General features: G+C 46.4%; 2 protein-coding genes across 5 annotated transcripts in view; one reads left to right on the plus strand and one right to left on the minus strand.

Moving 5' to 3' along the window:
- LOC105483096 (phospholipase A2 group IIF) overlaps positions 1-27,350 on the minus strand; it is a 53,472-nt gene that overhangs the window by 11,334 nt on the left and 14,788 nt on the right. For 2 of the 4 annotated variants that reach the window (XM_071099280.1, XM_071099291.1), the window contains one exon: positions 14,179-14,506. The gene's annotated coding sequence lies outside the window, so the exon portion shown is untranslated. Of the gene's footprint in view, positions 1-9,173; positions 9,238-9,999; positions 10,685-14,178; positions 14,507-14,678; positions 14,783-27,350 lie in introns of those variants that run through there. The other 2 variants (XM_071099299.1, XM_071099300.1) reach the window with 2 other exon arrangements.
- LOC105483097 (phospholipase A2 group IID) lies at positions 19,654-27,216 on the plus strand. Its single transcript, XM_011743735.2, has 4 exons — positions 19,654-19,759; positions 23,059-23,203; positions 23,923-24,029; positions 25,608-27,216. Exons 1-4 carry the CDS (start codon positions 19,672-19,674, stop codon positions 25,751-25,753), a joined length of 486 nt encoding a protein of 161 aa, XP_011742037.2. The 5' UTR covers positions 19,654-19,671; the 3' UTR covers positions 25,754-27,216.

Here is a 27,350-nt window from a genome sequence, read left to right on the forward strand (position 1 = left end):
TGGACTCAACGGCAGATACAATAAGAAAAGGCAGGAATTCATAGCCAAGGAGCAGGGTGGGGTCTGAGGATGAGAAGTTAACCAGAAGACACATCGGGGTCGTGGGGGGTTGGGAGACTCTGGCTAAAGCGATCCCCCAGGATTCCTGCTGAAGGCAGGTGGGTTCCTCAGACATTACCTGGGGGCCATGGAGGACGAGAAACCCAATCAGATATGGAGGACAACATTGGGGATTCTACCTAAACCAACTTAGCATGGTTGTGACATTGCCAAATTTGCCCTCGTAGGGGGCACAATTATCTGAGGGAGAGCCTTCGGGGCCTGGGCTTTGTCAGCACCGTTTGCCTTTTTTGAAGGGGGGTGGTGTGTATGAGAAAGATGGGGCTGGAGAGAATCCAAGGGAGTGTGAGCTCTGGGAGCCCCTCTCAGGGCTGGGTCACCTGGGCTGATCCTGGGGGTTTGAGCAGTCGCACTGATAAAAGATCCCATGCCAGCACCCCCACTTCCCTGCTGTGAGGCCTTGGTAGGAGAACTCCCTTCCCTGGTCTCTGAGTTCTCAGCTGTAAGTGCACATAACAAGGCCTCACCGAATGAGGATGATGTTCATACAAGTTGGGTGTCATGTGTCATGTGGTGAGTGGGGGCAGGTGTAGGTGCCCAGTTAAAGATCTGATTGTTACAAAGTAGAGGCCTAGGCACAGCGTAGTCACTCACACCTGCAATCCCAGCACTTGGGAGGCCAACACGGAAGGTTTGCTTGAGGCCAGGAGTTTGAGACCGGCCTGGAAAACATAGTGAGACCCCATGTCTACAAAAAACTGCAAAGTAGGGGCTGACCTCCAGCCTTGGGGAGAACTGAGCTACTGGGAGGAGACAGCAAGGGAGGCAGAAGAAGAAGACTCTTGGAAGTTGACATTGCAAATAATCCCCGCACCTTCAAGTTGCCCCATCTCTCTCAGTGTCCTCGAACCTGCCAACAGGGGCAGAAGAGACCCCTGGGGCTTCCCTTCCTGCCCCTAGCTTTGCCAGCCTCCTCTTCTGGCTATACCAAACCACAGTCCACATGTCATCCCCGTCACCCAGCCCCTACCCTTCCTCTGCCCAGCTTCCTCTCTGTGGATCCAGGTCCGTCTCCTCTCCAGGAAGTTTTCCCGGAAAAAACCCACTGCATCCAATCACAGGTCCTTGCATGGGAGGGTGTTTATTTGCATTTGGTGATGCATTCCAAAACATATACAGGTGTTGCTAACTGTATAGGTTTCATGTTTTGGTTTATGAATCTTGACACTTCCTTCAGACTGGGGATCCTGGAAGGAAGGGGCCTTTGTTTCTTCCAAAAGCCTAGGGCTTCCCCCTTGGGACAAGGCTGCATCTGCTTCATCAGACTGGGAGTGATTGGAGAACAAGACTAGTGTCTGCCTTCACTTGTCTGCACAAAGTTTGGCTTCTATCTTTGCCTCCATTTTCACAAACACAACTTAATGATGTCACCACATTCCAAAGAAGGAAGAATGGAGAAATAAGGCCCAGTATGTCCAAATCCTGAAGATACAGCCTCCAACTTGCAGATAACTAGAGCCACTCCGAGATAGGTCGAGGAGGCCAAGGCTGGGGCCGGGGACCCCTGAGAGCCTCTGAGCAGCATCACTGCTACTTTCTCAACTGGAATTCCCACCGGACATGCTGGTTGGGCTGGTCTTCAGAGACCTGATGCTTGAGGAAGAGGACAGGCTCTTCCCTTTCCTTCTACCATCCCCCTACCAAGCTCAGGGTGCTCAATAGCGAGTCAATAATAAACTGGTTGATCCAGTAATTCCACTTCTGGGACTGCAAACCAAATGCCAACTTGAGTTGCTCCTAGAGACAGAAGAGGGACACTGAAGGGGTGTTTACTTGATGCTCCCCCCACCCCATTAGAAGCAACTTAAATTAGGGGTTCGTTAAGCAGATTATTAGTCATCCATCCATAATCATGTTTTCAAATAATATTTATGATACAAAAAAAAAACACCCTGTACTACAAGGTAATAGCATTTTCAAAAAGGAGTTGGTGTACACAGGTATAAAAATTTTCTAGAAGGATGCAATGTCAAAGCATTAGTAATGGACATCTTGAGACAGTGGAATAACTGGTGGTTTTTATTTTTTTATTTGTAATTTTTGGTATTAAAATGAGTGTAAGAATACATCCAACAACTACAATAAAATGGTCAATTTCCTCAAAAGACACAAAGTCACTCAACTGGAAATAGCTGTGTATCTATGAAAGCCACTGAATGCATAGTTTAAAACCTTCCCACAAACAAACTCCAGGTCCAGATGGCTTCACTGGTGAACTTGACCAAATACTTAAGCAAGAAGAAACACCAATTGTATTAGTTTGCTAGGGCTACCATGACAAAATACCACAAATGGAGGGACTTCAATAACAGAAATTTATTCTCTCCCAGTTCTGGAGTCTGGAAGTCCAAGATCAAGATGCTGGCAGGGCTGATTTCATTCTGAGGCCCCTCTCTGTGGCTTGAAGATGCCACCTTCGTCCTGTGGCCTCAAGTGGCCTTTCCTCTGCGCATGCACATCCCTCGTGTCTCTTTGTGTGTCTAAATTTACTTATCTTATAAGGACACAAGTCATGCTGGATTAGGGCCCACCCTTGATTCCACTTAATCACGTCTTTAAAGGCACTATCTCCAAATACAGCCATATTCTGAGGTACCAGGGTTACAGCTTCAAATTACACATTTGACGGGGGGGGGGGAAACAGTTGAGCCCATAACACCAATTATACACAAATTCTTCCAGAAAATTTAGATAAAGAAAGTGCTTCCCAATTCATTCTACTAAGCCAACATTATTCTAATACCGAAACCAGATAAGGACATTACAAGAAATGAAAACTACAAGACTACGATTCCTCATCAACATAGATAAAAAAAATTCTTAACAAAATATTGGCAAACAGGCAAATGCTGGTAAACAAGAAAATATACCATGACCTAGTGGGGTTTATCCCAGGAATGAAAGATTGGTTTGCATTAAAAATCAGTCAATGTAAATATACCATACTAACAGACTAAAGAAGGAAAGCCATATGGTCATCTCAACAAATTCAAGAAAACAAAACAAATGCCATTTGACAAAATCCAGCATCCCTTCCTGATTTAAAAAACTGTCCACAAACAGACAGAATGGAACTTCCCCAACTTGAGAAAGGACATCTACGGCTGGGTGCAGTGGCTCACGCCTGTAATCCCAGCACTTTCAGAGGCCGAGGCTGGCGGATCACCTTAGGTCGGGAGTTCAAGACCAGCCTGTCCAATGTGGTCTGCTCTCTACTAAAAATACAAAAATCAGCTGGGTGTGGTGGCACAGGCCTGTAATCCCAGCTTCTCAGGAGACTAAGGCAGGGAAATTGTTTGAACCCGGGAGGCGGAGGTTGAAGTGAGCTGAGGTTGTGCCACTATACTCCAGCCTGGGCGACGTCTCAAAAAAAAAAAAAAGAAAGAAAAGAAAAAAGATAAAGGGCATCTACGAGAAACCTATGGCTAACACCAGGTTGAATGGTACAAGACTGAATGCTTTTCTCCCAAAGATTAGGAAGAATGCCCACTCTTATCACTTCTATTCTATATTGTACTGGTGATTTCAGTTAGTGTAACAGCCAAGAAAAGAAATGAAAGGCCTTCAGATTGGAAAGGAAGAAGAGAGTTGGTGTCTATTGGCATCAACATAATAGTCCATATAAAAAATCCTGTAGAAGCTACAAAAAAGCTACTGGAACTAACAACTGAATTTAGCAAGGTTGCAGAATATAAGACGAAAATATGAAATAGTTGTAATAATTGTACTTCTACATACTAGCAATGAGTAATTGGACACTGAAATTTTTTAAAAATACATTTACAATAATATCCAATAGTATGAAATATTTAGGGATAAAATTGACCAAAACATGGATACTTGTGCATTAAAAACTATAAAATGATGCTCAGAGAAATCAAGGAAAACCAAAGTAAATCAAGGGATACGTCATGCTTATGAATCAGAAGGCCCAATAATGTTACAATGTCAATTCTTATTTGCTCTATAGTCAGTGCACTCTCAATGAAAATCCTAACAGACTTCTCTTATAGAAATTGACAAACTGATCCCAAAATTCATATGGAAATTCAAGGGATCTAGAATAGCCAAATCAACTATAAAAAGATTAACAGTATTACAGGACCTATACTACCTGATTTTAAGACTTATAAAGTGGGCCAGGTGTGGCAACTCACACCTGTAATCCCAGCACTTTGGGAGGCCAAGGTGGGAGAATTGCTTGAGCCCAGGAGTTCAAGACCAGCCTGGACAACATAGCAAGACCCTGTCTTCACAAACAAACAAAATAAATTAGCATGGCTTGGTGGCACACACTTGTAATCCCAGCTACCCGGCGGGCTGAGGCAGGAGAATTGCTTGAGTCTGGGAGGTCAAGGCTGCAGTGAGCTATGATTGTGCCTTGCATTCCAACCTGGGTGACAGAGGGAGACTCTGCCTTAAAAAAAGTTACTGTAATTGAGATAATATGATATTGATATAAAGATAAATAGGTCAGTGGAACAGAATAGATGATTGAGAATCAGACTTACACATGTGGAAAATTTATTTTTGACAAGGATGCAAAGGGAAGTTCATGAAGAAATAACAGAATTTTCAACCATGTTGCTAGGCCAACTGACTATCAACAGAAAGAGAGAGAAATAGAAAGAAAGGGAGAGAGGAGGGGGAAGAGAAAGAAAAAAGACAGAGAAAGGGAGAAAGAAAGAAACAGAGGGAGGGAGAGAAAGAAGAAAGAGGATGAGAAGGAAAGAGGGAAACAGAACAGGGATCAGGGGAGGAAGGAAGGGAGAGAAAGACAGAAAAGAAATAAGAATTTCAATTCATACCTCTAACCATATACAAAAATTAACCAAAACTCATCATAGTGCAAGGGTGCTAAGACAATTCAATAGGGAAAAATGATATTTTCAACAAACATTGTTGAGATAACTGGATACTACCCATATGCAAAAGAATGAAGTTGAACCCCTTCTTTACACCACATATAAAAGAATGAAGTTGAACCCCTTCCTTATACCATATACAAAAGTTAACTCAAAATGGATCAGAGACCTAAACGTAAACTATAAATCTTTTACAAGCCTGGGCAACATAGTGAGACCTCATCTCTGCCAAAAAAAAAAAAAAAAAAAAAAGAATGAGCTGGGCATGGGCATGTTGGCACATGCCTGTAGTCCCAGCTATTCAGGAGGCTGAGGTGGGAGGATGGCTTGAACCCAGGAAGTTGAGGCTGCTTTGAGCTGTGATGGTGCCACTGCACTCCAGCCTGGGCAGCAGAGTGAGATTCTATCTCAAAACAAAAAAAACAATGAACTTTTAGGCTGGGTGTGGTGGCTCACACCTGTAATCCCAGCTCTTTGGGAGGCCAAGGCGGGCTGATCACTAGCAGTCAGGAGTTCGAGACCAGCCTGGCCAACATGGCAAAACCCCATTTCTACTAAAAATACAAAACATTAGCCAGGCATGGTGGTAGGTGCCTGTAACCCCAGCTACTCGGGAAGCTGAGGCAGGAGGATCACTTGAACCTGGGAGGAGGAGGTTGCAGTGAGCCAAGACTGCACCACTGCACTCCAGCCTGGGCGACAGAGCAAGACTCTGCCTCAAAAAAAAAAAAAAAAAAAAAGAAGAAGAAGAAGAAAAGAAAAAAACAATAAACTTTTAGAAGAAAACATAGGACTAAGTCTTTGTGACACTGAGTTAGCAACGGTTTCTTAGTACATCAAAAGTGCAAGTGACACAAAAAAGATAATTTGAACTTTATCAAAATGAAAAATATGTGTGCTGCAAACTGTACCATCAATAAAATTTAAAAAATAGAGAATGAGAGAAAATATTTGAAAACCATATGTCTGATAAGGAACTCGTACCTAGAATACCTAAAGAGCTCTTATAACTTAGCAATAAAAATATTACAACACAATCTTTAAAATAGGAAAAAGATTTAAAGACATTTCTCCAAAGAAGATAACCTTATGACCAACAAGCATGTGAAATGATGCTCAGCATCATTAGTTATCAGGGAAATGCAAACGAAAACCATAATGTGATACCACTTCACACCCACTACGATGGCTGTGATCAAAAAGACAGATGATACCAAGAGTTAGTGAGGAGGCGGAGAAACCAGAACCCTCATACATTGCTGATGGGAATGTAAAATGGTGAAGGCACTGTGGAAAACAGCTTGGCAGTTCTTCAAAGCATTAAACATGGAGTTACCCTAAGACCCAGTAATTCCACTCCTCGGCATATACCTGATATGGTTTGGCTCTGTGTCCCCACCCAAATCTCATCTTGTAGCTCCCTTAATTCCCACGTGTTGTGGGAGGGACCCAGTTGGAGATGACTGAATCATGGGGGCAGATCTTTCCCGTGCTGTTCTCGTGATAGTGAATAAGTCTTATGAGAGCTGATGGCTTTAAAAAAACGGGAGTTTGCCTGCACCAGCTCTTTCTTTGCCTGCTGCCATCCATGTAAGATGTGACTTGCTCCTCCTTGCCTTCCGCCATATTGTGAGACCTCCCCAGCCATGTGGAACTGTAAGTCTAATAAACTTTTTTCCTGTACAAATTACCCTGTCTTGGGAATGTCTTCATCAGCAGCATGAAAACGGACTAATACAATACCAAGAGAAATGTCTCTATTTTAACACTTTGCATTTTTAACACTTTCGCATCCACACACAAAAACTGTACACTAATGTTCATAGCAGCATTATTGATTATAACCAAAAAGTGGAAAACACCAAATGTCCATGGACATTTGGTTGATGAATATGGTATATCTATACAAGGAAATATTCTTCAATCATTAAAAGGAATAGAGTAGTGATACATGTTATAACATGGCCAAACCTTGAAAGCACTATGTTAAATGAAAGAAACCAGTCACAAAAGTCACATTATCACATGATTTTGCTCTGTGAAATGTCCATAGTAGGCACAGCTGCAGAAACAGAAAGTAGATGATGGTTTCCAGGGGCTGAGAGAAAGGAGTGTGTGGTGACAGGGATTGGGGAATGCCTACTGATGGGTAGCGTTTCTTTTTGTGGTATCAAAAGTGTTCTAAAATTAGAATACTTGCAAATGGTTGTAAATGGTTGCAAAACTATGGATACACACACACACACAAAAGCCCATTGAATTATACACTTGAAATGAATGAATGATATGGTATATTAATATCTCAATAAAGTTTTTTTTTGTTTTGTTTTGTTTTGTTTTTGTTTTTGTGTTTTATGGTAGAGATAGGGTCTTGCTATGTTGCCTAGGCTGGTGTCTAACTTCTGGGCTCAAGCAATCCTCCTGCCTGCCTCGGCCTTCCAAAGTGCTGGGATTACAGGTGTGAGCCACCATGCCCAGTCAATAAAACTGTTTTAAAAAGTAGAATATATTATTCAACCTTAAAAAGGAAGGAAATTCACCATACAGATGAATTTTGAGGACATTGTGCTAAGTGAAATAAACTGGTCGGAAAAGGTCGTGATTTTACTTACACAAGGGACTTAGTCAAATTCACAGAGACATGAAGTAGAATGGTGGTTGCCAGGGGCTGAGAGAAGGGGAGAGTGGGGAGTCAGTATTTAAAGTGTACGGAGTTTCAGTTTTGCAAGATTAAAAGAGCACTATGGATGGATGGTGGTGATGGTTCCACAACAATGTAAATGTACTTAACGCCACTAAACAGTACACTAAAAAATGGTTAAGATGGTAAATTTTATGCTGTATTTGCCACAATTTAAAAAATGAATATTTAAAAAATGGATCATAGACCTAGATATAAAACCTAGGCTTATAAAATTTCTAGAAGAAAACCAGGGAGAAAATTGTTGTGACCTTGGATTAGGCAGATTTCTCAATATAACACCAAAAGCACAACGCATAAGAGAAAAACAATCAGTAAAGAGGACTTCATAAAAATTTACCTTCAGGCCGGGCACAGTGGCTCACGCCTGTAATTTCAGCACTTTGGGAGGCCAAGGTGGGTGGATCACCTGAGGTCAGCAGTTCAAGATGAGCCTGGCCAACATGGTGAAACCCCATCTCTACTAAATACAAAAATTAGCCAGGTATGGTGGAAGGTGCCTGTAATCCCAGCTACTCGAGAGGCTGAGGCAGGAGAATCACTTGAACCCAAGAGGTGGAGGTTGCAGTGAGCCGAGATCGCACCATTGCATTCCAGCCTGGGGGACAAGAGGGAAACTTCATTTCAAAAAAAAAAAAAAGAAAATATAACTTCTGCTCTTTCAGACATCCTGTTAAGATAGTGGAGGCTGGACACGGTGGCTCATGTCTGCAGTCTCAGCACTTTGGGAGGCCAAGGCAGGAGGATCACTTGAGCCTAGGAGTTTGAGATCAGCCTAGCCAACAAGGCAAAAACCTGTCTGTACTAAAAATACAAAAAATTTAGCCGGGCATGGTGGCATGCACCGATAGTCCCAGCTACTTGAGAATATGAGGCACTAGAGAATCACTTGAACCCAGGAGGTGGAGGTTGCAGTGAGCCGAGATAACACCAGTGAACTCCAGTCTGGGTGACAGAGTGAGACTCTGTCTCAAAAAAAAAAAAAAAAAAAGGTAATGGGAAAACAAATCGCTGAACGGAAGAAAATATTTGCAAAGCACATATCCGATAAAGGACTTGTATCCAAGATATAGAAAACTACTGTCAATACTCATTGATAAGAAAATAAACAACCCAATAAAAAATAAGCAACAGATTTCAACAGACGCTTCACTAAAGAAGGTATACAGATTGGCAAATTAGCACATAGCATCATTAGTCATCAGATAAATAAAAATTAAAAACATGAGATTCTGCTGAGCACCTATTAGAATGCTTACAATTTAGAAAGACGGACCAAATCAAAATTTAGTGAGGGTGTAAAGCAATAGAAACTTACCTACACTTGTGGTGGGAAATGTAAAATGGTACAACCACTTTGGAAAACAGTTGGGCAATTTCTTATAAAGTTAAACATGCACTTACCATATAACACCCAGTCATTTTACTCGTTGGCATTTACCCAAAAGGAAAAAAAAAAGCATGTGTTCATACAAAGACTTACTTACAAGTGTTTATAACAGCCTCATATTCATAGTAGCCCAGAACTACGAACAACCAAGTGTCCATTAACTGAAGAAAGGAAAAACAAACTACGATGACTCCATCCAACAAAATACCATTCAGCATTAAAATTCAAGCAGCAACACGAATGAACCTCAAAAGCATTAGGCTAAATAAAAGAAGCCAGATACAAAATCCTACAAATTGTGTGATTCCATCTATTTAAGATTCTGGAGAGGGCAAAACTCACCTACAGTGACTAAAGTGGACCAGTAGTTGTCACTGGTCTGTTTCTGTCACTATCATGCAAATGCTTGACAAATGTCATATATTTGTAAAAATCCATGAAACTTCAAATGGATGTATCTTATTTTATATAAATTGTACCTCAATAGATCTTGTCTCAAAAAAAAAAAAAAGAAAAAAAGTTCTAAAATTAGATTGTGGTGATGGTTGCAAAACTGTGAGTCTACAAAAAAAATTTTTTTATAAGAAACAATTTCTACATTTATAACAAAAATATTTAGATAGTGACCATTTCACCAAATATTTCCTAATCATTAAGCTGTTAACTCTGGAGAGGGACGCATCAAATGTCATTTTATGTGTTATGGAGTTGTTTTGTGGAGGTGGAAACTGAGGCAGCAAGCTGGGAAGCCATGTGTCTCAGCCCCATGAACCAGGGAAGACCCGACTATAGGCGGCTCCCTGAGGACCAGGCCAGTCCCTCCGAGCAGGTCTCTGTCCTGCAGGGATCGTGTGTGCATACCTGGGGTCCAACCAGAGGGGAGCAGATAGAAGAAAGAGAGCAATGACCTACCGGCTGCTCACCTCCTCCAGGAAGTCTACCGTGTATTCATTATTTTCTCTGGCCTCTCTTAACACCTGTATTAGTTTTCCAGCACCGCCATAACAAAGTCCCACAAACTGGGTGGCTTACACAATAGAAATTTATTTTCTCACAGTTCTGGAGGCCGGATGTCTGAGAGGAAGGTGTCAGTGGGGCTGGTTCCTTCTGAGGCTTCTCTCCAAGCTTGTTGGTGGCCACTTTTTCCCTGTGTCTTCACATGATCTTTTCTGTGTGCCTGTCTATGTCCTGATCTCTTCTTCTCATAAGGACACCAGTTATATTGGATTAAGGCCCATGCTAGTAACTTCATTTTAACTTAATCACCTCTTCAAAGGCCCTATCTCCAAATACAGTCACATTCTGAAGTACTGGCGGTTAGGACTTGAACACATCGATTTGGAGTGGGGGACACATGGACTGTGGTGCTGCCCATGACAATACCATATGGCTCCTGACTGTGGGCCTCTTGGGGGGAAAAATTAGACTTAAGGTGAGAAGAACGGGTTCTGGTCAGTCCTTGGTTGGAGACCCTTCTTTTTGGGATATCAAAAATGTTCTAGGCCTGGTGTGTTGGCTCACACCTGTAATCCCAGCACTTTGGGAAGTTGAGGCAGATGAATTGCCTGAGCCCAGGAGTTCAAGACCGGCCTGGGCAACATGGCAAAACCTCATCTCTACAAAAAATACAAAAATTAGCTGGGTGTGGTGGTGCATGCCTGTAGTACCAGCTACTTGGGAGGCTGAGATGGGAGGATTGCTTGAGCCCCGGAGGTTGAGGCTGCAGTGACCCGAGATTGCACCACTGTACTGCAGCCTGGGTGACAGAGTGAGATCCTGTCTCAAAAAAAAGAAAAAGAAAAAAATTCTAAAATTAGATTGTGGTGATGGTTGTGAAACTGTGAATCTGCAAAAAAAAAAAAAAAAAAAAAAAAATCCAAAAACCAAAAACCAAAAAACAAACAAAAAAAAACCCAACAACATTGAATTATACACTTGAGTGAATATCTCAATAAAGCTGTTTTTTTGTTTGTTTGTTTGTTTGTTTGGGGTTTTTTTGAGACAGAGTTTCGCTCTCGTTGCCCAGGCTGGAGTGCAGTGGCACAATCTCAACTCACTGCAACCTTGGCCTCCCAGGCTCGAGAGATTGACCTGCCTCAGCCTCCCGAGTAGCTGGGACTACAGGTGTGCACCATCACACCCAGTTAATTTTTGTATTTTTAGTAGAGATGGGGTTTCACCAAGTTGGCCAGGATGGTCTCGATCTCTTGACCTTGTGATCCACCTGCCTCAGCCTCCCAAAGTGCTGGGATTACAGGCGTAAGCCACCACGCCTGGCTGACACAGCTGTTTTTAAAAACAGATGATATGACTCAGCCTGAAAAATGAAGGAAATTCTGACGTATGCTACAACACAGATGAACTTTGCGAACATTGTGCTAAATGAAAGAAGCCAAGTAGAAAAGGAGAAATGCTGTATGATTTCACTTATGTGAGGTACTTAGTCATATTCATAGAGACAGGAAGTAGACCCTGCAGAGCCCCACCAACCTCATCTGCACTTGGAAAAAATAGTGACCAAAATATAAAATGTGCTTCAAGGAGCGAGAAAGATAGAAGGTTCTGTGTGTGCCCAAGTGCTATTATTTCCTGTGGAGCGGATGGTGGACCCTTCCAGGCTAACCCTTGTGCCAGATCTCATGAGGCTGTGAGCCCCTGTGGGATCATATTAACAGGGAGAAATGGCTCTGTCCCACCCACGTAAGTCAGCCCGCCGGCCCTCCCAAAATAATGCCTTGCCATGGCAGCTGAGCATCTCCAGAAGCGTCTCGGGAGCCCCAGCTGCTCGTATCCCTCTGCTCTGCTCCCCTGATCCCAGTGTTGACATCCACTCACAGCTACTAATGGAAGCCTTGGCACCCACAGAGATTGGGCCTACCCCAGGGTGCTGACCTTAGATTCCCTCAAAGCTGGAGACTCTTGAGGTGCCAGGAAAGTTACCTTGCCTTCCAGCGTCAGAGCCATACCACGCTCTGCACGGAAAAGGTGCGTGCCCCCAGTCCCATCCCACGCCACAGTAACACTCTATCACCTGTGCCTTGCATAGCCCCTCTTGGTGGCCAGAGGGGTGCCAGGAGGTTCTACAGGCTTCTTGCTGCAGGACTCAGGCCAAACCCACCAGACAATTATCTTGCTGTCCACAGTCAGCCCTCCATTCCAACTCCTCAGGCAGGGCAACCCACTTCCACGCAAATCAGTGTGAGCCCCTCACCTGCACCCACCGGACAGGCCACAGACTGTCTGCACTGCCCAGGTCCCAACCAGCTGGAAAGGTGTCTGGTCACTCTGAGGACACTGTAAGTTCCTGGTGGGCAGGGCCTTGTCTTGCTCCTTCGTCTCTGCTCCCTGCACAGTGTGCTGAGTCTGGCTAGGGCTGGCACACAGTAGGTGCTCAGGAATGTCCGTAGAATGGAATCATGTGCTGGGCTCCTGTGGGGCTTCCTGGAAGTGTGCTGTTTGCCTCCCATGAGCTAATACTAATAACACCACCACCCACCACCATTATTGAGTGTTTCTTCGGCACGAAGCACATTGCCAAGTGCCGTGCATGCCCTACGTCTAGGAATCCTCATAACAATCCAACTAGCTGGATATTATCAGTTTTCCCTGCCCCGTGTAACAGATGACAAAACAGAGCGGGAGTCAGGATCCATGTCAGGTCTGACCCCCAGGCCTCCTTCTGGATGCCCAGACTCTGTGGCCTCCCACCAGATGTGGCCTTTATGAAGCAGCAGGGGGCTGGGCTGGATCTAAACACAGGAAAGAACCTTCCAGCAATGACCGTCTGGAAGCTGCTGGGCATGGGGATTTCAAATGATTTTGAAAGTGCCTTCTCGTGACCACTGGCCTGGGAATCCCCCCATTGCATGTGACCAGCTTTGTGTTATTCTCAGACAAGACTCTCTGGGCTTGACGTGCAGAAAGAGGGCAGTTTGCCCTGCCCCTTGCCTGAGTTTGAACCCTAGACTTTTTCCTCCTATTATTGGCCACTTACCATGTGACAATCATGCTACCTGTAATCATGACAAGAAGCCTAAAAGAGATGCATCACTGGTGCCATTTTCCAGATGGGAAACTGACGCTCAGAGAGATGAAGCACTCGGATCAAAGTAATACAGTTATTAAACTAGAAGCCAAAGACAGAGCTTTCTGATATCAAAGCTGGGGCTTTCTTTCTACTACATGACCTTGGTTGTTCATAATCTGGAAGGGTATCTGATAATCCGGAAGGGTGTCCAAAGGACTTCCTGCTGAAGTTTGAACCTAATTTTTTAAGAGACAGGGTCTCAGCTGTCACCCAGGCTGGGGTGCTGTGGTGCAATCACAGCTCACTACAGCCTCGAACTCCTGGGCTCCAGGGATCCTCCTGCTTCAGCCTCCTGAGTAGCTGGGACTGCAGGTGCAAGCCACCCTGCCTGGCTAATTTTTACTTTTTATAGAGATAAGGTCTGGCTATGTTGCCCAGGGTGGTCTCAAACTCCTGGCCTCAAGTGATCCTCCTGCCTCAGCCTCCCAAAGTGCTAGGATTACAGGCACTACAAGAAGAAATTAAACCATCATCATCATCCTCATTATTATCATTCGAATGCATGGAAATGTAACATATATCCAAGAAAATGCACAAACCTTAGTGAACAGCGGGATGAATTATTGCAATGTGAACACACCCATGTAACCAACACCAAACAGATAATATCAGCAGCACCCCCTGAAGGAAGACCTCTAGTAACCCCCTCTAATCAGCATGTACAGCTGTGGGGAACTGCTGCCCTGACTTGTGAAATCACACATGAGTTTGACTGTTGTGGAACGTCGTGGCAATGCAGTCTCTCTCACACGCTGTGCTCTTTTGTGTCTGGCTTTATTTTTCATTCTATGCTTGTGGGATTCATCCATGTCCTCGTGTGTCACTGTGGTTTGTTGACATGACTCTACCACCACGGGTCTCTCCATTCTGCTGTTGACAGCTGTTTGGGGGGATTTCAGTTGTTTAACCCACTTCCTTTGGTTCAGATGAAGAAAAGTGGGTCACTCTCCCACAAAAGCTAATCTCTCCCTCCTCCCTCTTCCCCGCCCTGGGGAAGCGCTTCTCCTTTGCTTACCTCCGATCCTGCAAACCTTTGGGAGTTTGGAGCTTCATTTCAGATACGCTCTGGCAGGCTTTCATGGTGGATGGAATCCACGCAATGGGACTCTTCTGGTCAATAGGGCTTTGTAGGGGAGGTCTCCTGCCATGGGCTGAGAGGATATGCTGTCACCTCGCGGGGGTATTCTTAGGAAGTGAGAAAGAGGGTCCACTTTCTTCAGGTATGTGGTGAGAGTGGGGGCAGCCAATTTCTAGACTCTGCCAGCTCTTCTGGCTTCCACGACTGTCTATGCTGGGCGGGTAAGAGAATTCGTATGGCAGAGCTCCAAGATACAGTGACTCATCTGTGGAATGGAGATTATGACAGTACCTACTTAGATTTATTATATGTGGAGTTCTTAGGGCAGTACCCCCAATACAGTAAGGCGGGCTCCAGCAGAGCTGTGGTCTAACCCAAACTCTGCCGTGTACCTGCTGTGTGACCCTGCTAACCTCTCTGAGCTCCAGCTTCCTCACCTGTAATATGGGAATAGCAGTGTCTTCTTCGTGGCTGTGAAAATGAAATGAGCTAAGAACTCAGGGCCTGACACACAGTAGAAACTCAGTCGGCAGTAGCTATTTTTAACAGAGTTTCCCCTCCCGGCATCTGATAGCTTCCTGCTCCCTTCCACCCTCCACCTTGAGAGCTTGCCAGGTTGTGGCCTAACAGTATCATCAGTGTTTTTCTGACTGTTGCCAGGGAAGTAAAAACACACAGACTTGCTGATGTCCCAAGAAACAACCAGGCCCAATAGATACTAAGACCTGCTGATGGGCAGAAGTAAGGGGGTTTCAAATTCACATAGATTTTCAGAGAAAGAAAAAGGCATGAAAACCTTTATATATTCATCCTCATTGTTAATTATTCAAATGCAAATTATATAATGCCTTTTTTTCTTGAGACAGGGTATCGCTCTGTCACCTAGGCTGAACGAAGTGCAGTGGCATGATCGTGGCTTACTACAGCCTCAAACTCCTGGGATCAAGCAATCCTTCTGCCTTAGCCTCCTGAGTAGCTGAGACTACAAGCCCACATCACCATTCTTCTTCTTCTTCTTTTTTTTTTTTTTTTAAGAGATAGGGTCTCACTCTGTCACCTAGGCTGGAGTGCAATGATTCAATCTCGGCTCACTAAAGCCTTGACCTCCTGGGCTCAAGTGATCCACCCACCTCAGCCTCTCAAGTAGCTGGGATTACAAGCACTCAAGACCATGCCTGGCTAATTTTTGTACTTTTGTAGAAACAGCTTTCACCATATTGGCCAGGCTGGTCTCGAATTCGTGGTCTCAAACAATCTGACCACCTCGGTCTCCCAAAGTTCTGGGAATACAGGCATGAGCCACCACGTCCGACCTCCCAGCTAACTTTTAAATTTTTAGTGGAGATGGGGTTTCACCATGTTGCCCAGGCTGGTCTTGAACTCCTGGGCTCAAGATCCACCCATCTCAGCCTCCTAAAGTGCTGGGATTACAGGTGTGAGCCACCACACCCAGCCTCCAAAAATCTTTATGTCTTCTCACCTAGAAATTTCACTTCTGGAAATCTATACTAAAGAAACCATCAAACAATAGAAAAATGCCCAGTAATGACACAAACGATGGAATTAGTAGATGGAGGACATTGAAAGTTATAACTACAGTTGTTCTCCTTTATCTTCGGGGGATACATTCCAAGACCCCCAGCGGCTGTCTGAAAGAATGGATAGGACCCAACCCTATATAGACTATGTTTTTTCACATATGAGCCATACGAATCTATGGTAAAGTTTAATTTATAAATTAGGCATGGTAAGAGATTAATAACAACGACTAATGATAAAATAGAACAATTATGACAATATGCTATAATAAAAGTTAAGTGAATGTGGTCTCTCTTTCTCTCTCTCAAAATATCTCAGTGTCATGGCTGGGTGTGGTGGCTCACGCCTGTAATCCCAGCACTTTGGGAGATCAAGGTGGGCAGATCATGAGGTCAGGAGTTCGAGACCATCCTGACCAACATAGTGAGACCCTGTTTCTACTAAAAATACAAAAATTAGCTGGGAGTGGTGGCGCATGCCTGTAGTCCCAGCTACTCAGGGGACTGAGGCAGAAGGATCACTTGAACCTGGGAGGCGGAGGTTGCAGTGAGCCAAGACTGCACCACTGCACTCCAGCCTGGTGACAGAGAGAGACTCTGTCTCAAACAAACACACACACACACACACACACACACACAAAAACCTCAGTGACCTGTATACCATAGGTCACTGAAACCATGGAAAGAGAAACTGCCAGGAAACTGATAAGGGGGAACTACTGTAGATTCTCTATGTTTAAGGATATAAAAGAAGCCAGGGACAGTGGCTCACGCCTGTAATCCCAACACTTTGGGAGGCCAAGATAGGTTAATACCTGAGGTCAGGAGTTCAAGATCAGCCTGGCCAACATAATAAAACCCCCGTCTCTACTAAAAATACAAAAATTAGCCAGGCATAGTGGTGCATGCCTATAGTCCCAGCTACTCAGGAGGCTGAGGCAGGAGGATTGCTTGAACCTGGGAGGTGGAGGTTGCAGCGAGCCGAGATCGCACCACTGCACTCCAGCCTGGGTGACAGAGCAAGACTCCATCTCAAAAAAAAATTTAAAAATTTTAAAAAAAGAAAGAAAGATTAGGCATGTTAAGTAGAAGCACGGAAAATACTTAAAAGACCCAGATCAAATGTATAGAGGGACCAAATGCACTGAGATGGGAAAAAAACAATGGATAGGATGAACGGCAGATCAGAGAATACAGAAGAAAAGGTTAGTTACTCCACTTATTTTAAGCAGTGATGATGAGGATGATCACGAGGAGGAGGAGGAGAATGATGGGGGTGACTGCAACTGACATTTATTGGTCTCTAGCTGTGGACCAAACCCTGTTCATCTTTTCATCCTCACAGTAACCCTGTGAAGTAGGTACTGTCATCAGCCCTGTCTTATACAGGAGCAAGAGGAAGACACGGAGCTAATCATCAGCTTGCTCCAAGTTAAGCAGCCAGATGTCAGGGAGGCCAGGCTGTTAACCTAGGCAGTCTGGGTTTGAATCCCAGGTCCCCAGTCCTCTTAACCTCCAGGCGTGTTGTGGTTACTGTAACGGCATTCCCTGGATCGGTGAGACTTGGTGCTGTGTGCTTTATGGACGTTATCTCTAAATCTCACAGCCATCAGGGAAGGGAGATGCTGACCCCATTTTTCAGATGAAGAAACCAAGGCTCCTGGAGGTGAAGTAATTTGCCCTCGGTCCCACAGTTGGTAGGAGAAGGGGCCAGGATTTGAACCAGATCTGTCTGATCCTAAACCTTGGGATCAGAGGTTGGATGTGCCCCGGGGCTTCTGGAGGTGTCCGGGACAACTCTGAAGATGGGGTTTTTGAGGATGCTTTGTAGCATCAATGTCGTGCCTTCTCTCCCTTTAGGGAAAAGCCTTCTGGAATCAACAAAGGGCTTGTGGCTGCTTTTGCTCTCATCCGTCCATACCAGATGGAGGGTGGCATGGGTTCTGACAGGTAGCCACGTGGCCCACCAAGAGTCCCTGTCTAGAGGATTGTCTATAGCGTAAGGTACCACACTGGTAAGTGCACAAGGGAAGGACTATTGAGCCTACGTGGGAGGGGGTGCATCAAAAAATGTGCCAGAGACATCTACGTTGCTTGCTGTTGAATTATTTTGCATGTAGAGTGTTGATACACATATGAGCTGGTCAGCTGGTTGACTGAATCAAGGAACAAAGGCAATAATCAGATTTAAAAGGGAGGGAAGAGAAGAGAGAAGAGAGAGAGAAGGAAGCTCCTAGCAGTGGCTGTTGCTAGTATATTCTTTCGGATGAGCTTTTATGCTGGCAGCAGAGGTCAGCCTGGGCATTCTGTCCTTAGACAGCCATCTAACAGGCATCAGAGCAAAACAGTTTCTGCTGTGTGGGAACAAGATTCTCAGTGGAACCCTGGTGGTTGACCATCTCTGTGCCATGGCCGGGCATGTCCTCCCACCAGCTCCTCCACCCAGTTTGGGCTGGCTCCATCCCGTTTGCCTCATTAAGATTCTCACGTGTAAACTGGGGCAGACCTTCTGCAGGGTCAGTTGTCAACACACATCAATTGCCTGCCTTCAAATTGTGTGTGTGCTTTGACTCAGTGAGTCCACATTAGGAGTAGATCCTGTGGAAGCAATTCTGGACATGAACTGACTGAAATTTGGCCTTCTTTCACTGTACAGTATAGATTATTAAAAAAAATCAGAAGCCACCATATATCCATCATTGGAGCTTCATTAGATAAATGGTATAGCAGTATAATAATATATATAACAGTATAATGAAATAGGAACCTGCCTTTTTTTTTTTTTTTTTTTTTGAGACGGAGTCTTGCTCTGTCGTCCAGGCTGGAGTGCAGTAGCACAATCTTGGCTCACTGCAACTTCTGCCTCCTGAGTTCAAGTAAGTTTTTGCCTCAGCCTCCCGAGTAGCTGGGATTACAGGCACCTGCCACCACGCCCGGCTAATTTTTGTATTTTTTAGTAGAGATGGGGTTTCACCATCTTGGCCAGGCTGGTCTTGAACTCCTGACCTTGTGATCCACCTGCATCGGGCTCCCAAAGTGCTAGGATTACAGGCATGAGCCACCGTGCCTGGCCAGGAACCTGCCTTTCACAATGTTACTAGAGAGGAATATTTAATAACATAGAAATATGTGCAAGTTATATCAGCAAATGAAAAAAATAGGCTATGAAGCACTGCATGTATAACATTTTCCTAATTTGGTTAGGGAAAAGTATGAAGAGAGAGAGAGAGAGAGAGAGAGAGAGAGAGAGAGAGACAGGTAGCAACGGGACCACAGAAGGACGTACACCAAAGTGTCAATGGTGCTTAATAGGTTAACAGGTGATTTTAAGTTTATTATTTAGGTTTTCCAAATCTTCTACACTGAGTGTATGTTTCTTTTATCAAAAAGGGCGTGGAAGGGAAGCCAAGGCATGGTGCTCACACCTGTAATCCCAGCACTTTGGGAGGTTGATGATTGCTTGAGGCCAGGAATTCGAGAGCAGCCTGGGCAACATAGTATTGTCTAAAAAAAACAAAAAAGAAAAGAAAAAGAAAAAAATTGCCAGGAGTATTGGCACACACCTGTGGTCTCAGCTACTTGGAAAGCTGAGGCAGGAGGATTGCCTGAGCCCGGGAGCTCAAGGCTACAGTGAGCTATGATCATTCTACTGCACTCCAGCCTGAGTGACAGAGTGAGACCCTATCTCAAAATATACATATATATGAATATAAATAAATAAATAAATAAAATAGGGAAAAAAATATGTTACACAAAAACTCCCCAGTGCCAGAAAAGTGGAAGTGAAAGAAGCATATGTTTCCTCCATGAGAGTGAGGGCTGGGAGGGAGGGTTGGGAGGGAGGGCTGGGGAAGCCTGGGTGGGGTGCATCTGATATAAGGGGGCAGCCCGCATGGCAAGAGACTTCCAGCAGCTGCCTCCACTGCTCTGTGCTGGGATCATGGAACTTGCCCTGCTGTGTGGGCTGGTGGTGATGGCTGGTGAGTTGCGGATGGGACTCAGGCTGGGAAGGGAAGGAGGGAGGACAGTGCACCCCTGTGCTCTCTTTCCTAGATTGGGGGGCTGCTGCTCTGATCCCCAGGACCCTGGACCCCACTCCCCAATCCTTCTGCCTCTCTGCAAAGAGCCTTCAGTGGCCGCCAGTCTCCTAGCATGGTAGCTTCAGCCAGAGAGCTCTGGGTGGCCAAGCTGCACTGCACGTCTCTGGACTGCTGTGAAGGTTCAAACTGGAAATCCAGAACTGGGGTCTGCTGGGCCCATGATGATGACGCTTTGGACACGGGTCACTTCACCCCTGCCTCTCCCACTGAATAAGAACAACCTGTGCAAATGCATAGCACTCCATGTTTTTAGAGCCGTTTCATGTTCATGCTCTTCCTTGAACCTGGGAAGAGGGTTCCCTGGACCTTCGGTGAAGGGTGGGGCAGTTTCCATTTTTTTTTTGAGATGGAGTCTTGCTCTGTGCCCCAGGCTGGAGTGCAGTGGCGCGATCTCGGCTCACTGCAAGCTCCGCCCCCCGGGTTCACGCCATTCTCCTGCCTCAGCCTCCTGAGTAGCTGGGACTGCAGGCGCCCGCCACCACGCCCGGCTAGTTTTTTGTATTTGTTTTAGTAGAGACGGGGTTTCACGGTGTTAGCCAGGATAGTCTCCATCTCCTGACCTTGTGATCCGCCCGCCTCGGCCTCCCAAAGTACTGGGATTACAGGCTTGAGCCACCGCGCTCGGCCAATCCATTTGATCTCAAGCAGACCAAATATAAAACGCAGTTGCTAGCAAATTGGCCTTTTTTGTCCTTAATCCAACTCAAAATTGTGATTTTGGAAAGGACTTGCATTTCAAAATATAGTTTTATATTATCTTGGGACTCCAAAATTCTCTAGAGGAACATGTCTCCAGGATTACAGCAAAAACCATTAGGAAATTCGCAATCGAGCTGCAAAAATTCATCTCTAACATGTAAAGAGGGAAGACACTGTAGAGATCAAATATACAGATGAATCTGCAGTCAAATGCTGGCCCGGCCATCTCTTGGCAGTGTGACTAGCCAAATCGCCCCACCTTTCAATATCCTCATCTGTAAAATGGGCATAACCTGCTTGGTGGGACTGTTAGAAGGACTCTAATGAGAAAACAGATACTAAGTGTTGAGTAAGCGTAAATAATAGCTTCACACATGGCCCATGCATGAAAGATGGCAGTGGTACCTCCTCCTGCCCACTGTGCCCATCCCTTGGGAGAAGGAGCTTCATCCCCGTCAGTGGCAGCCAAGGGTGAGAAAAGCTACCCGGGCAAGAACTGCTGACAAGCGAAGCCAGTTCACCAACACCTCCCCAGCCACAGCTCCAGCCCTGCTTCTCGGGCTGGGTCCTCCTCACCTTAAAATTATGACAAGTAAGACCACCCGAAAGCATTCTGAATGTATTTCAAAGCTGAATGTATTTCTCACATGGCAAGAAAGAGCTGCATCATTCAGGCGTGAGTTCAGTTCATGTATTTCTGAGCCCAGATGGAAAGGGCTAGATTTAGGGGGAGAAAAAAAAAGAGGACGGAGATACCCTAAAAAAGGCAAGATTCTGAACGCGGGGCTTTGGTTGATCTGCAAGGTGGACTCTCTGTTTACAGTTGGGTTCCTTATCATGGAATCCAGGAATCTCTGATGGATTGTGTACCATTCCAGAGGGCCCGGGATCCTTCACCAGTGCAGCCAAAGCTTAGCGAAGCTTCTCTTGTACATGTCTTAACGGCTAGAGCCACCATGTCAAACAGGCATGGCAACATGGACTCCCACACATCAAGGGGACACACTGGGGACACAATGGCCCAGTCACTTTCAGTTGCAGCCCAAGGCCACCGCGTGTAGTCTCACTCTTTGTCCACTGCATGAGTCCCTCCCAACCACCCTTCCCACCCCAGCGGCCCCCAATGTGGGGCTCACCCACAGTGTACTGTTGACTTCATTTGCCTGAGGTTGGGTGCAGGTTCCATAACTAGGCTCACTCGAAGATTGGCTGCGCAGCCCAGTCTCCCTGAGACTCTGGGCTCCGTCTGGACGTGTGCTGCCTGCATTCTCGAATCATCTCTTGGAGTTGCACGGGCACAGTTCCCTTCCTTTCTGTCATCTGTTTCTCCCAACTTCCCACTTGAATTCATGGACTTAATATATTTTATTTCTCCTAACTCAGCATAATGCATTCCTCTCTTCCAGTAAAATAAATTACCCTGACTATCAATTCTAACCAGCATTTATTAGAGTGAAATAAAATTATCCATGAAAAGTATTGATTTCTAAATCATGCTGCCTCCCAGGAGACCCACACACTCTCTTTATTACAGACTCAGATTTTTGTAGGGACTGGAGGTAAGAAGGGTGAGTTGGGATTATTCTTCCTGTTGTGGAGTGGGAAATCAACGCCCAGAGACAGAGAATGAAACCAGACTGTTTTAAGTGATGAATTCTGGCTCCACTTACCAGCCGCTAAGACTTTGAGCAAGTTACTGAGCCTCAATCCGCTCATCTGTAAAATGGGGATTAAAAATAATATTCATTGTACCAATGTTGGTTTTAACAAGTGAATCACAAGTAAGATGATAACGTTTGAGGAAATTGACTGAGGGGTATACAGGAACTTTCTATCTTTGCAACTTTTCTGTACATCTAGAATTATTCCAAAATAAAAAGTATATTTATTTAACAGTAATTATCTAGCCAGATGGAGTCGAGAAATCAGTACACAAGAAGACCTATAGTAAGCACTCAGTAATTGTCATTTTTTTCCCTTGAGACAAAGTCTCACTCTGTTGCCCAGGCTGGAGTGCAGTGGTACAGTCTCGGCTCACTGCAGCCTCCACCTCCCTGAGCTAAGGTGACCCTCCCACCTCAGCCTCCCATGTAGCTGAGACGACAGGTGTCCACCACCACCCCCAGTTAATTTTTGTATTTTTTGTAGAGACAGGGTGTCACCATGTTTCCCAAGCTAGTCTCAAACTCCTGGGTTCAAGCAATCTGCCCACCTTGGCCTCTCAAAGCCGAGATCGTGCCACTGCATTCCAGCCTGGGCAACAGAGCGAGACTTTGTCTCCCAAAGTGCTGGGATTACAGGTGTGAGCCACTGTGCCTGGCCTGTCACTGTATTTTTAATAGCGGTATCAGATGTCATTTTATTATCATTATTATTTGAGGTCACTCATTTGGTCTGGGCAGAGCAGAGTGCTGTCCTGTGCCCACTGGCGTGGCCCTGAAATTCATCTCTCCTCTCTTGGTTGCTGGGCTGCTTGGCAGGTGTGATTCCAATCCAGGGCGGGATCTTGAACCTGAACAAGATGGTCAAGCAAGTGACTGGGAAAATGCCCCTTTTCTTCTACTGGCCCTACGGCTGTTACTGCGGACCAGGTGGCAGAGGCCAGCCCAAAGATGCCACGGACTGGTAACGCCTTTCCCAGGGATGGCAATCCTATCCTGCCCCCGACTCCAGGACTCTGCTCTTCTCTCCACCCACCTATTCATTTAGCTAAGTTGAATCCATTTTGTTGAGCATCTACTATGTGCTAGAAACTGCTGAGTGCCAATATGGTCCAAGCCCTCCTGCAGCTTGCCTTCCGGAAGGTTCCCCAGGGTCCCTGAAGGCCAGACACCCCCTTGCACTCCCATCCCCTACTCTAGTGGCAATGCCCACGTTCACTCCCCACTGCAATGGACAATGGTTTTAAAGCCCAGCCACCAACCGCCTTTTTTGCCGTTATCTCATTTGATCTTCATAACCACCCTGGGAGTCAGCTAGAGGAGCGGTGAGAGCCAGCCAGGCCTGGGGACACTGCCCCGATCTGCCACTTACAGGCTGTGTGACCTTGGGCAAGTGTCTCGACCTCCCTGAGTCTCAGTTTCTTCATCTCTGAAGAGGGGGTAGTATGAGTACCTCCATCCCATGGTGGTTTTAAGGATTAAGAGAGAATGCATAGATAAAGCAAGTGTCTGGCACGTAGGAATCGCTCAAAAAATGTTAGCCATCATGATCTTAAGGAAGACTGCAGCCCTGCAGGCCTTGACTCTTCCCAGGTGGGGACACGGGTTCTTCTCCGGTGGGGGAGCAGCCAGAGACCCCAGTAGGCTGGGGACCCATGCAGCTGTGTACCCCATCTGCTGCAGGTGCTGCCAGACCCATGACTGCTGCTACGACCACCTGAAGACCCACGGATGCTGCATCCACACGGACCATTACAGATACAGCTTTTCCCACGGGGACATCCACTGCTGTGAGTACCCAGACCTCAGGGCTGGAGCTGGAGACCCCAGGAAGCGAGTTCTGGCCCCCACTGCCTTCACAGTACAGCTACTTGACCTCTCTGTTTTTTTACGTGCGCCCACTGGCTGCAGTTGGGCTGTGAAGAGGCAAGAATGGGTATGGTGGTATGGAGAGGGCCTATGGGAGGTTTGACCACTTTAGCACCTGGAATTCAGGCCCACTACCAACCAGCTTGGTGACCACATTGCTTAACCTCCCTGAACCTCAGTATCATCATCTGTAATCTACCCCCATTAAGTTATCGCAAGAACTAAAATGATGCCAGGCACGGTGGCTCAAGCCTGTAATCCCAGCACTTTGGGAGGCCGAGACGGGCGGATCACGAGGTCAGGAGATCGAGACCATCCTGGCGAACACCGTGAAACCCCGTCTCTACTAAAAAATACAAAAAAAAAAAAAAACTAGCCGGGCGAGGTGGCGGGCGCTTGTACTCCCAGCTACTTGGGAGGCTGAGGCAGGAGAATGGCGTAAACCTGGGAGGCGGAGCTTGCAGTGAGCTGAGGTCCGGCCACTGCACTCCAGCCTGGGTGACAGAGCGAGACTCCGTCTCAAAAAAAAAAAAAAAAAAAAAAAGAACTAAAATGAGACAGACAGAATGGGCCTCACAGGATGCTTGCCACAATAAATTACACAGGGCTACCGATTGGCTATTCCTTTCTTCATCACCACATGGAGTCACTCGGGCAGCCTGTCGAAGATCAGCAAAACCCTGATTATCTCCATTGTACAGGCCAGGAAACCAAAACTACAGTGGGGAAGTGTCTGCCTCCAATTGACAGAGCCTGGGCTGGAACCCAGGGCACCTGGCCCCTGCATCCTTTCCAGCATCACAAGCATAGAAATGTAGCAGGTCCTCAGGGCTGGGAATCGAAAGGTTTCATCACAGCAGCCGCTGTTCATTGAGGGCTGAATTCATAATAATAGTAACAATAATATCCAACATTTATTGAGCACTTACTATAGGCTAAGTGCCTTGTCTTCTTACTTTAACTCTCATAGCAGCCCCCTAGGCAGCTCTTACTATTATCCCCACTGCACAGATAATGAAACTGTGATCCCTCCTGCATGGAGTCTTTGCATAGACTGTTACCACCCCCACTCCCCAACCGCAGCTTCCTCCAGGAAGAGCAGACCCTTCTGATCTCAGCTCAAAAGGCTCTTCCACCCTGTTTTCTGATCTCCTAGCCCTGCGTGGTTCCTCACTTTCACTTTGCATAGTTGTTTATTCCTCCCTGTGATGCTCTAATACCTGCCCCCTCCCATGTCCCTATCATTAAGTCCTCTCCTGCCAAGACACGGTAGGTGCTCAATAATTATTTAATGAATGGGTGGATAAATAACTGAAGGTGCAATGGCACACAGGGCGGTCATGGTACGTGGCCAAGGTCATGCAGCTAGAATCGAGGCTGCTGGCACTGGTACCTCCACAACTGAGTAGGAACTGCACTGCCTTCAGAGGCTGCTAGACCCATACCTGGCTCTGTCTTGGGAAAGGACAGACACAGAGCTCCCACTCCTCCACCCACAGCTGACAAGGGAAGCTGGTGTGAGCAGCAGCTGTGTGCCTGTGACAAGGAGGTGGCCTTCTGCCTGAAGCGTAACCTGGACACCTACAAGAAGCGACTGCGTTTCTACTGGCGGCCCCACTGCCAGGGGCAGACCCCTGGGTGCTAAAGCCCATACCCTCTACCCTGTTCCTCAGCATGGAGCTCCGGCATCCCCGCATCAGTATCTAACCTGAACCAGCCTGGCTTTTCAAACACTCCGTGGGGAGGTAGTCCCAGCCTCCCCCGGAACCCCCTACCAGTGCCTTCTAACCTTCTGAAGCTTTCCGAATCCTCCCAGTTGAGGCAGCAGCTGTGTCCTCTGGGGTGGATGGGAATCTTGGGAGAAGCCCAAGCAAGGGAGCCCTCAGAGATGGTGTTTGGACCAAAGCATCGGGGTGGGGGGAGAGGTCTGCCGCTGTCCCCCACCTGCTGTCTCCCCGATCCTTTCTCACCCCCTCCAATATAGTCTCGGAGCTACAACCGGAGCAGCCACTTTAAAGGGCAATATTGATTTTTCTGTCCATGTGACTCTCTCTCTTAAAATCTCAAGGCCCTCCACTGTCCTAAGATAAAGCCTCTCATAGGCGTTGGGGACCCCGCACCATCCGGCCGTGTGACCCTCTCCCCAAGCAAGCTCTGAAGTCCCTGCAGGTGGAGGCCATGCCTGTCTTAAACTCAGTTGCATCACTGGTGCCCAAAGCAGCACTCAGAACCAAGGAGCTCCGTAAATCCCTCTTGGGTGAAGCGCTAAACAAAGCCGCCAGCTCGTATGGCTCCGGGCACCAGAGCCTTGAGTACTTTCTCCTGACTCCAGGCATCGGCTCAGGGTGAATTACAAGGGGCTACTGAATGGCTATTACTTTCATCACGACTGATCCCCACCTCCTCGGGGTCAAAGGGCTACTTTCTGGAAGTCTCCCCGGGCTGACTCCTCCTCCCTGACTGCAAAGGCTCGCTCTCTCCTCCAAGCTCCCACAATGCTTCACGGCTCTGCCACTTACCAAGCTTGTCCTACAGTGGCAAATGGAACTTCTCTGATCTCCCCCAACGAAACTGGAGCCCTGAAGGATGGAGGCCATGTCTGTACCATCTCTGTTTCCCCTGTTTCCCCACATACTGGGTGCTCAATTCATGCCTGTGAATGGAGCAAGCCCATAATGGATACACAGAAGTTGTAGCAGATGGTGTGGGTACCCCACCCAGATCCCCTCCAGGCCCAAGGCCCCTCTCCCTGAGTGAGGCCAGGTGTTGGCAGCCAACTGCTCCAATCTGCCTCCTTCTCTTAAATGTTGCCCTGGTATACAGGGAGCTGCCTGCCCCTCGCCCCACCTCTCCCACCAAGAGGCCACCTGTCACTCATGGCCAGGAGAGTCTGACACTATGGAGGGTACAACTGCCAGCTCTCCTGCCTCTGTGCAGGATTGTCTGGGCGGAACGACACTCTTGAATTCCTCCTGGGATCGGGCTGAGGCCAGGCCTCTCCTGGAACCACCTCTCTGCTTGGTCGGACCCCATGGCCTATTCAGTTTTCCTGGTTCCCTCACAGGTTTCTCCAGAAAGTACTCCCTCAGTAAAGCGTTTGCACAAGAATCCTTGTCTACGGCTCTGCTTCTAAAGAAAGAGACTGCAGAGGGACAACTTTTTCCTGTGAGGACTCCCAATCTGCCATTTGTGTGTGGTTAGCTGTTTCCAGCCAGGGGGCTGAGGCACCTGCCTTCACCCAC

Source organism: Macaca nemestrina, chromosome 1 (genome assembly GCF_043159975.1).
Source record: "Macaca nemestrina isolate mMacNem1 chromosome 1, mMacNem.hap1, whole genome shotgun sequence".
NCBI lineage: Eukaryota > Metazoa > Chordata > Mammalia > Primates > Cercopithecidae > Macaca > Macaca nemestrina.

Excerpts from the sequence above, each read along its gene's own strand:
- LOC105483097 (XM_011743735.2), top strand. The coding sequence starts at position 19,672 with ATGGCAAGAGACTTCCAGCAGCTGCCTCCACTGCTCTGTGCTGGGATC. Across the intron at positions 23,204-23,922 it reads CCCAAAGATGCCACGGACTG|GTGCTGCCAGACCCATGACT; the intron begins GTAACGCCTTTC and ends CATCTGCTGCAG. Across the intron at positions 24,030-25,607 it reads CCACGGGGACATCCACTGCT|CTGACAAGGGAAGCTGGTGT; the intron begins GTGAGTACCCAG and ends CTCCACCCACAG.